The sequence below is a fragment of the Ictidomys tridecemlineatus genome, chromosome 8, assembly GCF_052094955.1.
Source record: "Ictidomys tridecemlineatus isolate mIctTri1 chromosome 8, mIctTri1.hap1, whole genome shotgun sequence".
Taxonomy (NCBI): domain Eukaryota; kingdom Metazoa; phylum Chordata; class Mammalia; order Rodentia; family Sciuridae; genus Ictidomys; species Ictidomys tridecemlineatus.
The window spans coordinates 128,860,247-128,876,414 of NC_135484.1; the positions used below are offsets into that span (position 1 = coordinate 128,860,247).

General features: G+C 37.8%; 1 protein-coding gene across 1 annotated transcript; it reads right to left on the minus strand.

Moving 5' to 3' along the window:
* Positions 1–1,299: 1,299 nt before the first annotated feature.
* On the minus strand, positions 1,300–15,541 carry Zkscan8 (zinc finger with KRAB and SCAN domains 8). Its single transcript, XM_013365124.4, has 7 exons — positions 15,384–15,541; positions 14,194–14,236; positions 11,870–12,377; positions 11,173–11,296; positions 8,846–8,937; positions 8,253–8,376; positions 1,300–7,622 (listed from the first exon to the last, which is right to left on the minus strand). Exons 3-7 carry the CDS (start codon positions 12,287–12,289, stop codon positions 6,664–6,666), a joined length of 1,719 nt encoding a protein of 572 aa, XP_013220578.1. The 5' UTR covers positions 12,290–12,377; positions 14,194–14,236; positions 15,384–15,541; the 3' UTR covers positions 1,300–6,663.
* Positions 15,542–16,168: the final 627 nt, after the last annotated feature.

Genomic DNA, 16,168 nt, shown 5'->3' on the forward strand with positions numbered 1-16,168 from the left:
TGAGAATGGGTTTTATGTAGCAAATGACATTCTGGTTTGTGATTTTCTTGGAGAGTCAGTAATTTTCCTGTTTAGTGGCTACCAGAGGGATTGTTGAGGATTGTATACTGTGACCAAAGATAAATCTTTGATAATTTATGCACTCTCTCCTTACTGAAGATAGCCCCGACCTTTGATGCTATGGTAATGAGCCCATATGTGAAGGCTTAAATTAGATTTACTTCTGCAATGCTTATAATAGGGATGTTGGCAGATTTGATGTTGAAGTAACTTAAAATATCACAAGGGACACAGGGGTGCAATTGGATAGGAGTGCTTTTTTCTCTTCTCTTTGTTTTATGGTACTGGGTATTGCAACTAGGGCCTTGTACATATACTAGGCAAGTGCTCTACCCCTGAGTTCCATCTCCAGTCCTGAAACAACTTCTAGTTCTATAGCAGTAGAAAATATTATTGACATCAATAAATTGACTATTTCAAAATAGCTAATAGTATTTTGATTGTCTTCAACACAAAAAATTAATAAATGCCTGAAGTGACAATATACCAATTACCCTGATATGATTATTACACACTGTATACATGTATTGAAATGACACCCCATAAATACAATTACTTTCAATGAAAAAAATGCATTAAATTTTTGTTATCAATATCTGATACATGTTGCTGTGAATTACAAACATTAAGTCTCTGTTTTCTTCAATAATCTTACCATAAAGTAAACATAAAATTCTTTTAAAGCTTGGTATAGCTAACTTTTCATTAGTTGTAATGCTAGTATTTCATATCTCTTCTTTCTTCCATTTCCCTAAATATAAATAAAGTGAGGCATCTGAACCTTGGTATTAAACATTTTGAGGTTGATTTTTTTTTTTTTTTTGCTGCGGATGCTGTCCTGGGAATGTATGTTTGACATCCCTGCCTTCTATTCACTAGATACCAGTAGCATCCCAGGTTTCTACCAATGATACAACCAAAAAGCATTAAATATCTCCCAATAACTGCTGAAGCTCTAACCTGAGATACAAAAGCCTATTCTCAAACAATTTTACAATTATAACTTTAACACAATAGTCTTTAGTGTTTCCTATTTTCTTTCTTTACCCATAAATAAGTCTTGCCAAGCAAACGGACAGCTTCAAACTTCAACTTTTCACCATACTCGCTTAGAGTTGGATTTTTTGGCTTTACTCTTAAGTCAAGCAGATCTTCTTTTCTTCTTGAGCATAAAAGCCAGTAAGATACATCCTTGAAAACTACTTAAAAATTCCTATAGTACCCAAAATAATCCACACAATAATTCAACAAGCCTTTATTAAACGCCTAAGTGCTCAGCACTGTACTAGGCACTAGGGGGTGCAGCAATACAAACATGAGAGTCACTGATTCCTGCCCTCAAGGAGCTTACAATGTAATTTTGAAAATAAATACAAATGTGAAACTACAATACAGTATGCTAGAAAATAATTACAGAGCAATATATTAGTAAGTGCATGGATCACAGTACAAACTCAAAACATAAATGCTGAGACAGCACAGAATAAGGGAGGTCTCAGTGTGAAGTGAAGTCAAATTAGGAAGAGCTCATTCAGAAGATATAAAGGAAGCCTTTGAAGCGACTGATGAACATGAGCAGGGGCCAAAGATTAATGTAAGCAAAAAGAACAGCATGAGAAAGGCACAAAGGCAAGGGTTTTAAGACAACAGTAGAAGGCTACAGGAAGTTTAAATGTGGTGAATCAAGACGAACATGCTAGGGAATAATGAAGACTGAAGGCATTTAGGTATGGAGGGCAAGGTAATGGAGAACACCATTATGGTGTTCTGGAACCATTCTATACCATTATGGTGTAATGGAACATCACTGTTCTGACAGGAATTACTTGCTGGGTACTGAATAAACAATAAATCATTATGAAAATGGAGTTTGGAGGATCATTTTAGAAGATTTATACAAGATGGGAATTCTGAGGACCAGGAAATTGAAAAGAAAGAATTACAGTACCTGGGCCTTACATTATGTGGATCTTCATGGAAAGCCATAAAGGGATGGCAGAAATGTAAAAGATCATGATTCAAAGAGAACATCAACTAAAAATTGAGCCAACAACAAGACTTTGGATAAGGAGTTTGGAGAGCAAAAAATGATGAAAAGGTAATTCCAATGTTGGGATAAAAAATAGGAAAGGTAATGAGTCTCTTCAGGGCAAAGCAGTTAAGCAATGATGCCCATTTGAAAAGAAAATGGAGACTGGTTCAGAAGAGTGATGAGTTTTATTTTCAAATATCAAGTTATACAGGTAACTGGAAAATTCCGAAAATTATGAGATGGCACTCAGGGTGGGAAACAGGAAGCCACTCAAATACACAAAGAAAACAAAAGACAAAAATAGGGATATAGAAAAAGCAGTAAGACATTATTTTCAGTCGAACGGAGGAAAAATGAAGAGACTAACAAAGAAAAGCCAGATATTGAATAAAAACAATCTAAAAGGATCCCACAAATCAAAGGAGAAGAGTATCCCTGAGGTGCAGGAGAGATTCAATAATATTAAAGATAAAGGAGACTAAAAAGGACAAGAACTATAAGAAAAAAAAGTTAAAAAAAAAAAGCCTTTCTATTTATCCACTGGAGAGTCTAAGGACATTTCAATATGGTGAGTATGAAAGCTAATAAGGAGAAATTTTACTAATAAATCAAGGAGAAAATGGGTTAAAAAATGAATGATATCTGGAAAACCAGGGTTGAGAAGAGAAACAAAATGGTTGTTGGAAATGGGCAAAGAAGTTGAAGGTTCTTTACATTTCATGCTTTTGATAAACTTACAATTGTCATCCTAGCAATCTATCTCCCCAGCCTGGAACACTGAAGGTTTCATTTCCCTCCATAATTCTACTTTCCCTTAGGCAATTTGGAGAAATGTGTCTGAATCTAAGTTATTATTACTTTATTTTCCCAGTTACTCTTTTAAAGATTTTATTTATATAATTTAGCTTTCAAGAACTAAAAGCATCAAGAGAACCAACATTTAAAGAAAGTATAAACCAAAATGGTATTTTTCAACCAATTTTCCAGTTATTATAATGAATTTGTATTATACCAGTACCTATGCTGGCATTTACTCAGTACCTCTTATTACCAGGGATACATGTCTTTTAATGTTCAGCTTTCTCTGCCTCTTTAATTATCTATAAAATAGAGCATATAACAATAACTATCATAAGCAGGAGAAATGCTTAACATAGGGTTTGGCATAAAGTACTCAATAAATGCCAGCTATTATATGGAGACTTAGAACCATGAGTAAAGCTAAGCAGTTTCGTAAGTGAATCAACTATTCTAGCACTGCTACCTTGCCTCATGGGGAAAGTCTTTGAAACCTAAGATACCTCTCCTTGGACTATGTTGGATGGCAAAAGAGTTATGGAAGAACCACCTTATCATGCCAGTTCCTAAAACTAGAAACTGAGGATGAAAGAAAGCACTGATGAATAGTTCATTTCAGATTAAGAGCATAAAAACAGAATCTGCAGATAAAGGAGCATAATATATGTAATTCAGAGTTAAAAGTTCAAAATGATGTTGTAGCTCAATGGTTGAGTGCTCACCTCACATGTGGAAGGCACTGAGTTTAATCCTCAGCACCACATAAAAATAAAGGTATTGTGTCCATCTACAACTAAAAAAAATTTTTTTTTTAAATATTTGAGTGGTAAGAGAACTTGAGACAAAGAATGACTTTTACTTATGTCTTCAAAGAATCTAATCTTAAATCACTTGGCTATTTCTATATAATATGCTGAATCAGCATTTTTGGGGAGGCCATACTGAGAAGTGAACCCAGGGTGCTTTTCCACTGAGCCATACCCCCAGTGCTTTTCATTTTTTGAAAACAGGGTCTAAGTTGCTGAGGCTGGCTTTGAATCTGTGATTCTCCTGCCTCAGTGGGATTACAGGCATGCACCATCACACCAGGATGAATCAGCTTTGATAATTCTTTCAAGTGACAATCTTTTCTCAAATTCACCCCAGTATAACACTAACATTCCTAGTTGTACTATTTTTTTTTTCTCTGAATTTCTGCCAGATGCTTAGTAATTTTGAGGTTTAAGTAATCTGGCTACACACTACTCTGGGTACTGATATCTAAAGAAACATTGGCTAGTATACTTATAAACATTTTATTATGTTGCTCGGTTAAAAGAGCTTTGTTTTAGAATTGAAGGCAAGTGTTTTCCTAAAATATGTAAGAGGAGTGTATGGGTACATACATATGTATGCATAAATGTGTATTTTCCTTCTAACACACCCATCCTATGCACACAAAGTAGCACTGATGCCATGCAGAATTAGTATCTTACAAAGGGTAAGGCACAACTGAAACAAAGCAAGGATCTAGACACAATCAGACTTGTTTCTGGTTTGTTGAAATTTAAAGTACAGGAATTAGGAATGGTCATCTATATGTTAAAAAAAAAAAATGGAAAGAAAAAGAGAATAAGAAAATAGAATAAGAAGAGCTGGGCATAGTGGTGCACCTGTAATCCCAGTAGCTCACAAGGCTGAGGCAGATCAGGAGTTCAAAGCCAGTCTCAGCAACTTAGCAAGGCCCTAAGTAACTCAGCGAAACCCTGTCTCTAAATAAAATATTTAAAAAGGCTGGGAATGTGGCTTAGTGGCTAAGTGCCCTTGGGTTCAATCTCTAGTACCAAAAGAGAAGAAAAGAAAGGATAACAAAATAAACTGTTCTGAAGAAGTTAACCAAGCAAACTAGGATGACTGGTGATATGAAGGTACTGATGGTTTAATGAAATAAATGCAGATAATAATCTTCATGTTGTAGATACTCAAGGTGGGCTATAGGGAGGTAGAGAGGAATGTTATAGAGAAGAAATTTCTGATTGTTCCAAAGTTGTACATCTATGAGGTAAGGTTTTATGATTGGCTTTTTAACATATCAATCATAAACCAACATGATTATTATCCTCTTTCAGGATTGTTACAGTGTGAAACTGCATTATTTCTCTTGGAGTTTTCATCAGAACCCATGTAACTGTCTTCTGAATAGACTTAATGTAATTAATAATTTCAAGTTTGAAGGTTAATTTTGAAAAGCAAGTTATTCAATTCAAAGTCTGGTGAATAAAAGAAATAAAAGACTAAGACTAATAGAGGGTTTTCTTGTATGGTTTATTAAATGAGAATTCTAAGAATGTTCCAAATATTTAGAGGAATAGAACTCTTGGAATATAGTACTTAGAATAAGTAAACTACCTAGTTTAAAGGACATCCTATGTAGAATGCATCAAATTTGGCACGTTACTTTGTATCAGTCTCTTTACTTTACACAGTATCCCTTGGTTTACCAAAAGCCTGAAAGATGAAATACAATGCCTGGTGATGATAAATTTAATAGTGTCTTTATTGGTAGATTACAGACACGATTACTGATGGACAACATCAGAACTCAGAAGAACGAGGAATTGTGAGGTAAGGTATTTAACAAATTACCATTGTGGATATATAAGTCATACAAACAAATGGGAATTAACAGATGAGAAATGATAAATGAGGTGCTGAGGTCGTATAAGGAGGTAGGTCCAGAGTAATGATAAGAATGACAGACAATCTATTCAGGGAGTTGATGAAGATTGATAGGAACCTACGAGAGTGGCACTGTAATGGGCCAGAAGGGATGATGCCTATTCTTTTTAAGGATTCTTTCTTCAAGCATCAGCTGTCTCCTCTTTATCCTATGTGATGTCATAACTAAGAGAGTGCAAATACTTTTTGTATCAGGGTAGAGTGGGGAGGTGGAAGGAGAATCAGAAGTCACCAAGGTGTAACTATCCAAGCTCAAGAAAAGCCAGGCTGAGCCTCCACTCACCTCTTTCTCTGCATCACTCTCACAACCATCTAATGCGTCCACTTCCTTTGCTGACACAGGTACTGGGACTGGGGGTGGTGAAGGATACGTACAGATGCTCAATGATTTAGTGGAGTCAGTAAAGGTGATAAATGAAGAAAAATGCTGGAGTGCTGTTAAAAATATAGCATTTTGAGTTTGCATGGGAATATAGATTTTCATCAACTAGAAGGAACATTAGAATAAAAAAAAAAGAAAAACATTGTCTGTAAAATTTCCCTAGAACTAGGATCTCAGAAAGCTAAATATAAATATAAATCTCACAAAGAGGCTGTTTTGGATGCTGCAGCAGTTTCTTGGATCAGATTAGCAGTACAAGGGCACCTTGAGGGGAATAAATGAGAGAAGGGGATCACAGGCCATGGGAAGCAGAGGAATTAGGAGTAGCAGCCTCTCTCAAAACTATAGTTACTCACCCAAAAGACAAAGTTTAGTGCCTCAAGCCATGACAAATAAATTGCTCTAATGCTATTTTAAATTTCTAAGATAGTATTAGGCTGTTGGAAGCTCTACTCCATTAGATATCACCAAAAACAATCAAGCTAATCAACCTGGGTGTCAAGGCACCGGGCCCAAACTACTGAAGAGCTATTCTATCTTCGATATCACTATAAATTCTGCTACTAAATGATGATGACTAACTTTCTGCCTTTTTTACTAAATGAAAGACCTCTCCACCAGTGTGTGGTTTGTCTAATGTTGAAAAATGTTCAAACTGTGACCGAAGCTTTTCCTAAACTCCTAAGGATTCAGATTTTTCTCCACTGTGGATTCTCTGATGTCGTATGAGACTTGACCTCTGAATAAAGGCTTTCCCACACTCACTGCATTGGTAGGGCTTCTCCCCTGTGTGGATTCTCAGATGTTGAATGAGGCCAGTGTTCCCATTAAAAGCTTTCCCACATTCTTTACATTTATAGGGTCTTTCTCCAGTGTGGATTCTCTGATGTTCAATAAGGCCTGACTTTTGACTGAAGGCCCTCCCACACTCACTGCATTTGTAGGGCTTCTCCCCAGTATGGCTTCTCTGATGGCCAATAAGATGTGAGCTCCGCCTGAAGGTTTTTCCACACTCATCACACTCATAGGGCTTCTCCCCAGTGTGGATTCTCTGATGTCCAATGAGGTGTGAGCTATGACTGAAAGCTTTCCCACATTCATTACATTCATAGGGTCTCTCCCCACTGTGGATTCTTTGATGTAGAATAAGACCTGCACTCTGACTGAAAGCCTTTCCACACTGATTACACTGATACGGCTTCTCCCCAGTGTGGATTCTCTGGTGCAGGATCAGTCCTGTGTTTTGACTGAAGGCTTTACCACACTCCTTACAGTGATAACGTTTTACTTTGTTGTGAATATCCTGATGGGAAAGAAGGGCGGACCTATAACTGAAGGCTTTACCACACACGTTACACTGATAGGGTTTCTCCCCAGTGTGGATTCTCCAGTGGCGAACAAGGCCTGAGCTCTGAGCAAAGCTCTTCCCACATTCATCACACTTATGTCGTCTCTCTTGTGTGGGATTTCCCTGCTGCCTCTCTAATTTGCCCAGGTCTTGGGCTTCTCCATGCTCAAGACCCCTGATAACATCCCCGTTGTATTTGGCAGCTGTCTCTCCATGTGGTTGTACTCCAGTAGATATTACCTGTTTTGAAGCTAATTCCTTGTTCTCATTCCTGGTCTCAACACCTGAAATAAAAGCATAATAAACATTAAGCCAATGTTATTTCCTATTCTCTAAGCTGGAAGAAAGGAATTGAAGATAGGAGAAAAGGAAAATATATATGGAATAATACAAGTAAATACAAAACTTTAGCCTTCAAAATGGCTTATAACAGGGGGAAGATGTGCAGGATCACACAGAAGTACCATAGGTTAATTGGGAAGGGGTGCCATGAACAAAAAAAGAGGATTACTGATGGGGGACAGGAGTTGGGAAGGAATCAAGTAAGAAGTGGGAAGGAACATGGAACTACTAAAAGGTTTAATGAATGGCACAGAAATGGGCAAATGCCTCATTCATGAAAAGGAAGGTTTATGTGAGAATCTATGTCAGGATCCTACAAGAATTGAGAGGAAAAAAATACATGAACTAAGAGAGCACTAGTGAGATGTCAATTTCCAACTGGACCAAGACCCAGGTACAAACTATGAGGAATTTCTGTATTAGAGTAAGTTTTAAACCTCAAGGAGGCTTAATGTTGTATCCCTTTCTGATGAATCCTGAGTTTCAACTCAACTATATTTCTCAGAAAGCTCATAGATATCACATATATAACAAACAAAAAAACTTAAATGATATTCATAAGCTCTCCTTACCCAGGGAGAACATATTTCTGTAATTCTCGGGCCTATTATCTCTACTCAGATCCTTCTGTGATGGATCAAGAAGCCACTCCTCTCGAATAAGGGACACAGCCATATCTTCAATCTTCTCCAAAGTCTGAAACAAAACAAGATCCTCATTTGGGGCATACAAGTGTTTTTACAGCCCAAGTCTAGAATGTAAGAGAGACCTACCAATGTATTAAATAATGGAAATGTACCGTGAAAAGGGATGTGAACAGCTGGGAAAAGGGAAATAGGCTATATTCATTGTTAAATTTATTTATCACTGTGCAAAAGAATTTGGGTAAGTTCTTTTCAAAAAAAATTTTTTTTAGTTGTAAATGGACATAATGCCTTTATTTTTTATTTATTTATTTGTGTGTGTGTGTGTGTGTGTGTGAGAGAGAGAGAGGTGCTGAAAACAAACCCAGTGCCCCACATGTGCTAGGCACTCTACCATTGAGCCACAACCACAACCCTAGTCCAGGTAAGTTCTTGAATAGGTACTACTACAGACAGTCCAAATTTAGGGCACATGCTAACCAGAGCTATGGGGATTTAGTGAGAAGGAACATGCAACGTACCTGGAACCCTGCTGTGAGAAGTGTAGCTGTTACTTCCTTGTCTCTGGAACTTCCTTTTTGGGAAGAGGTAGGATTCTGGGAAGCAGACAGGGCTGAGGAGAAAGGAGTTATAAATGAGACCAGTCTTGTCCTATGGGTCTGGGAGCTGGTATTTAACCATTCCAAATTATTTGTATTTCAGCATATATGCATGCTGAAGATTTTGCATGTAGAATGCTGATATCTTAGACACTGGGCTCATACCTACAGTTGCCCACAAAACACCTGTACTTTGATGTCCTTAAATGCAGCCTAAAGTCATGCTCAAAAATATAAAGTGGATCTCAGGGTGGTGATACACACCTATAATTCCAACTACTTAGGAGGCTAACGCAGGAGATCACAAGCTTGAGGCCAGCCTCAGCTCAGCAAGATCCTATCTCAAATAAAAAATAAAAAGGACTAGGATGTAGCTCAGTGGTAAAATGCCCCTTATTTCAAACCCCACTTCTTCCCCTGTAATTAAAAAAAGGAAAAAGCATACTGGTTTCCTAATAGAAATTCCCTTTCAATTCTTTCTCTATCACCCAAACTAATATCTTTGTGCTTGTGAATAGTACTCCTTTAAGTCCTAACCTCCTAGCAAACTAAAAATGAAAAACAATCTATCTCTATTAACTCAATTACCTTTCTGAAATGTGTATCTTAGTTGCCAGTCTCTACTTCCAGTAGATATGAGACCACTTATTACCAAATTAAACATAGGATGTGTCTTGAGTAATAGGCTTTTATTCTTCAGGTAAGAATTATACTAGTAATCGAGTTTCTATGCTTCTTTTGAAATATTAAAATTCATTTACATAAAATAAAGAACTATAAACCACATATATGAAAAATGTGGGCTGGGATGTAGCTCAGTGGCAAAGCGTCTACCTTACATTCACAAAGCCCTGGGTTCGACCCCCCAGTTCCAAAAAAAAGGAACCCCACCAAAAATAATTAATTAACTAATTAATTAATTAAAAAAAAAAAGATACCCTTAATGTGGGCTGAGGATGTGGCTCAAGCGGTAGCATGCTTGCCTAGCATGTGTGAGGCACTGGGTTCGATTCTCAGCACCACATAAAAATAAAATAAAGATGTTGTGTCCACCTAAAACTAAAAAATAAATAAAGAAAAAATGTAATGCAGGGGAAAATGAGATTAAAACATATTATTCTTCAAGAAAGTAAGGAAATTCTCAAAAAATGACAGTGAAATGTCAAAAGGCTACAGGAGTCAGAATCATGAGGCCTACTCTGGCCAAATCTGAGATGATGCAAGCATCAATTGAAAGATTATAACAGAATATTTATGGGATAAATAAAAATTTATGAGTCTATGCTATAACAAAAGAAGAAAATGCTCTCTTAAAATAAACAACAAATAAACGTAGAAGGAGTGACAGTTAAACAAATAAATCATAATTTTTCTAACCAGCTTAGTAATCACTCAGTAAAGAAGCATCAATGAATACCAAAACTAGTATTTTTTAAGAAGCAAAAGTTTGATGAGGATTAGGATTACACAAACTCAAACATACCTCTCCACAAATTATTTACTAATGCAAAGGGAAAATCAGTAACTTTACAATGATTAACCTTGCAAGAATAACTTTAATTAAGTCATCAAAGACAACATCACCAATAGGACAAATTTATGTTGTACCCCTGAAAAGAATACAACATCACTTTTGAAGTGTTCTGGCCAAATATATACAACCTGAACCTAAACATGAGAAAAATATTACAAGAATCCAAATTGTAGCTGTGCTACAAAACATCTTATTTGTATTCTTCATAACTGTCAAGAGCATGAACGAGAAAGAATGAGAAACTATGTCAAATTAAAGGGAACTAAAGAAAATTGTATTTTTTTGTTTTGGTCTAGACTGGACACAAAAAAAAATTATTGGGGCAATAGGCAAAATATGAACTATGGACAAGATTAATATATCATTTTTACATTCCTACTGTGTTTAATTTATTGTAGTTATCTACAAAATGCACATGTTTGAGGAAATGCATATTTCAATATTCACAAGTGATGTATTATGATATGAGCAAAATCTCAAAAATGTTTATGTTGTAAATACACTGGGGTAATAGAAATGTGTGACTACTTAAAAATCTCTAAATTCTTTAATTTGTACATAAGTTTACCACTAGGACTAACAGCCTGCATTTGAAATCTAGAATTTAATTCAGATATTGAGCTGGTCTGTAAATAGTAGTTCTAGCTTCTGATTTTCTAGGAACTAGACAGGTCCCAAATGTGTCTTTTCATTCCTATGAAATCTGACTCCTCACCTCTGTCCTGTGATTTACGCTGGGTTATCACAGGTTGGAGCTGAGTACTTGGAGGTTCTGGTGCAGATTCTGAAGGAACCACTTCCTCCCAGAGTACCCTATGTCCATGTGCTCGAGCTGGGACCTAGAAACAATGGGACAGTTGGATTATAAGAAATCCCTTTGAGAAATGAAGTGAACAACATAAGAGGACCAACAGCCTATCTTCAGGGATACACACTTTGGGAAGAAACAGTAGGATTTCTTTTTTTTCCCTAGGGGTAGCAAAGAATACAATCATGTGAACTAGACTGAAAGAAAGGCATTTCTTCTCAGTCCTTAGGGAAAAGATTTTGCCCTTACTACTACACAGAACACCAATATTTTATGCTCCCAGGCAAGGGGAAGGAAAAAAAAAAAAAAACTACTACCTAAAGTAGTGCCATAAAGTGGCAAAAATCATTTTTGATGAGGAACTAGGGACACCGAGTTCTGACTTCAGATCCATCTTTTAATTATTTGGGTGCTCCTAAAAAGATAATTTAAGCTTCCCATCTTAAATTTTTCAGGTTCCCACCTGGCAAACAGGGACAGTACAGTTGTATAGGGATGTTATAATAATAACATATTATAAAGAGTATGGATTATACTCTTTACAAAAACAAACTACCCAGTTTCCAGGACTCCCACAATCACAGCATGTACAACTTCAACTTACTGGCCGTCCTAGTATATCAATCTGTCTTTCCAAATCCTCCAATAAGGTCACCACTTCTTCTCCATTTTCTAACTGATGTTCCTTAACTAGAGTCTGCAGCTCCTCAGGCAGGATAGTCAGGAGCTGCTCCAGCACCAGCAGCTCCAGAATCTGCTCCTTGGTGTTCAAATCTGGCCTTAGCCACTGATGGCAAAGTGCCCGGAGCTGGATCAGAGCCTCTCGGGGTCCTAGAGTCTCCTGGTAGCACAATTGTCTGAAGCGTAGGCGGAATAGTTCTTGGCCAGGAGGGTTATTTTCATGCAGGCTAGATTCTGGGTCCCAATCATGATCTTCCTCTACCTTGACGATTACAAGGTCCTCTTCAGGAGTCTGGTCAGGTGGAGATGGGGCTGAAGAAAGCTTTCTTGATTCTGTAGCCATTTAGGGCCAGAAAAACTCGGGAAACTTGTTTTTACTACCTTCTTTTCCTTCTTAAGATAAGAACCTTCTGAAGGCCTCAAGAATACTTCTTCAGAAAGAGAAAATAAAAAATAGTGTTAAAGCAAGTTATGAGTCATAATGACTAAGACAGCTTAACAAGCTCCACCCCCAAGACACAGACTTAATGGCTCAACTATGTATATGTTCCATCAATAACTCCTTACATTTCCTTAAGCTTCTGTCATGCCAAAACCACCCTGGAAATATCCCTTCCTTCTGCTTTCTCTGTAGGGTCTTGGAGGATGGTTAAACAAAGCAGGAAACCATAGAGACTTGGACTAACTGAAATTCTGTGCTTAACTTCAGCTGGTCCTTTAACCCCTGTTAGCATTCTTTATTTCACCAGTTACACTACACTGTTTCTACATATTTTTTCAACCTTTCTCTCATTGATAAGACTAATTTCCATATAATCTAGCTCAAGGGGAAGAACTTTCCTTTTTTCTACCTAACATTTAGCATCAATGCCCATGCCCACCCAACTTCCTTCCTATCTCAAGACTAATCTACTTTGGACCTCAAGTCTAGCTTCAGAATTCTTTTTGGAACAGTGAATCTCCTAGAAACCAGAATGCTCCAGGAACATCTAAATGCAAAAACTGAATCCCACACACCAATAACATTCTAAAATATAAATAAAATACAGTAAATATTCTTTTCAGTCTTTCACTTAGCATAATACATTTGAAATTACTCAATCTTGTATGTACTAGTAGTTTATTCATTATACAAATCAATGGCTTTGAGACAGACAGGAACTACATTTCCCTCCTGAAGTAAGTTAAAGGTTTGTCTTGCAAATCCAAATCCAGCCTCCTTTAAGGGACAGGAGGCCCAGCATAGCTAGTGCCCTTCTGTTATTACTCATTGCCCAACATACAAGCCCAGGATCTACTTCTCCTGATGGAGTTTCTGATCTTACCCTGGGAAGAAACTTTCTGGGCTAGATATCTAGCACTAACCTTCATCTGGGTGTGGGGGAAACCATGACTTTGTATAAACCTTTATCGGCACCTTTGTTTCAAACTTCCTTCTTTTGGCAGTGGAGAGGTGGAGACCAGGGGAACAGAGGGACTGGGAGGGGGGAGCTAGGGATTAAATTTAGGGGCACTCCACCACTGTGCCACAGTAGAGGCAGTGTCTCACTGAGTTGTTTAGTGCCTTGCTTTTGCTAAGGCTGGCTTTGAACTCACAATCCTCCTGTCTCAGCCCCTCTGGAGCTGATGGGATAAGGGTAAGAGAAAACACTGTCACTTGAATTGGAAGTTATTTCTTTACTACTCTATCTCTCTCTATAAAAATGTATACTGCTTTCCCATTACTGAAGATTATTAGTTGCTAGGGAGTTTTTACTTCCTAACTTAAAATGTATATTCCTCATGGATTCAGATTTATCTTATGAATAGAATCAAAGAACATTACCTTATTTTATTTATAATACCTAACAGAGAATATGTCTAGGTTTGTTATAAAAGGGTTAGAAACAAAAATCTGAGGTCCAAAAAGAGTCTAATTTCATGGCCCTATGTATTTGTGGGACATATATCTCTGGTTTCTATCCTTGGCATAAGCATCATCTCTTGCCTAAGGTTGCTGTGGTTAACTGGTCTTCTTATCTTTCGTTATTCATTCTCTCATTAATGTTTCACATGCTACCTGTTGGGGGTTGAATGGTATTCCCAGAAAAGAGACATCCTAACCTCTGGGATGTGTAAATATGACCTTCCTTGGAATTAGGGTCTTTGCAGATATAATCAAATTAAGATGAAGTTATACTGGAATAACGTGAGTCTTTAATCCAACATGACTAGTATATTTTTAAGGGAAGGGAGTCAGATACTCACAGAGGGAGGCAGTCATGTCTTAAGAGGCCTCCTTTTCAAAGACCTACAGATAAAAGAAAGCCATTTGATTACAGAGACAAGAGTTACACAGCTGCAAGCCAAGGAATTCCAACAATTAGTAGTAAAAACCAGAAGCTTGAAAAGTACAGTCCCGATGACACCTTGATTTTGGATATCTAGTTTCCCTATTTGTCAAAGAATAAACTTCTATATCATTAAGCCATCAACTTTGTGATACTGTTACGACAGCCTCAGGAAACTAATATATTGCCAAGGAGTCTTTTAACAAATAAGTAATATAGCTCTTCTCCTTTAGAATCTTTCTACAGGGAACCCAACTCTAGCATGGTATGCAAGATTAAGAAAAGTAGATAAAGGAAACACTTTGTTTTGGTTATCTTAGATTGTGTTAGCTAAATGTTTTAACACCTACCACTTTTAACATTTATGCACAAAAAAATTCAAAACGTGTGCATTTGTGAAACAGACGCTTCCATAAATGTGCTCAAAAGAACTAATCAAACAACAAAATATGTTTTTAGAAATGGTGGTTCCACTCACAGTAGTGTGACAAAAATTATTCATTATTGACTTGAGTTTTGGAAATGAGACCCTCCCAAAGAGTTCTCAGGCATCTACTAAAGTTAGCTTTAATAAATTAAATAAACTATTCTGAATAAGATACCATACTATCCTGAAATTGTCGAAATGTTTCTTTTGTTCAATTATTCAGTCAACACACCATCAAAGAAAAGAATAATCTAACAGCAAAAATGGATAACTGGGGCTTCTACAACAAAACATCTTAAAAAAAAAAAAGTTTTTATTGAGACCAAAAAGTAAAATTACTAAGTTAAAAAACAATTCAGACCATGGAAATAGTCGGATAAAAGACAACGCGCGGCAATTCCCTATATTAAGATAAATAAGATCGATGGCAAGATTATACCACAAAACGATTAGCTTTGAAGAAGGCGAACCCCCATAACAGGTTACCTCACAAAAAGTTTGGGGACTTGTATTCCGCCTGAGATAACAACTAAAGAGGACCCTCAGCGTGAGACTCAGCCCCAGTCGCCGACCACCGCACAGGCGCCCTCTCCGGACCCCTCCGGCCTGTCGTTAGCTGCGGCCTGCTCCGGCCACAAAGAGACCCCCCTTCCTCCGGCCTGGAGCCCGACGGTACTCACCGCAAGTTCCAGAGGCTGCGCGGGGTGGGGTCAGGGGGCTGCAAAGGGTGGGCAAACACAAAGAAAAGGAGTGGAGAAAACAGTACGAAAAACACTCTTGGACCAGGCCTCTACAGCCACCAACTTCCAAACCTGTGGAGGTACAACACCGGCCAGCACGCATCTTGCCCCAAAGGCACTTCCGGGAGCTCTCTAGGAATCCAGGAGGTCTGACAGCTCTATGGTCAGACGACTGAGAGGACCAAAGCACCTTGTTTCTCCAGGGCGTTACACAGTGACTTGGGCTCCTCCTGCGTTCGCGTACGTGAAAGTCCTGGCTACTAACGGATTTGGATTTGGATTTGTGCCTTGCACCCTGGTCAGCTCAGGCGTTGACTGTCTAGGGTAACGGTCCCCAGGGGCAGATCCGAGGGCGTGCAAAGGCCGGCCTGTGCAGGCAATAGAAGGGAAGGGAGTACTTAAAAGATCTTCGCGATGCTAATAACTCATTTGAGTTTGACCCTCTTAGTTACTTTTTTTAAAAATATTTTTTAGTTATACATAGACCCAATATCGTTATTTTGTTTATTTTTATGTGGTGCTGAGGATGGAACCCAGGGTCTTTCACGTGCGAGGCGAGCGCTCTACCACTGAGCCACAACCCCAGCCCGTTACTTTGTATTTTACTGTTTTCTCTTAAGTGTATGGAGTCCTCCATAGACTGCAAATTCCTTGAGTAATTCCTGCTACTCATAGTTCGTATTTCTGTTATGGAAATCCCCTATGACAGCTAGGAATAGTACCCT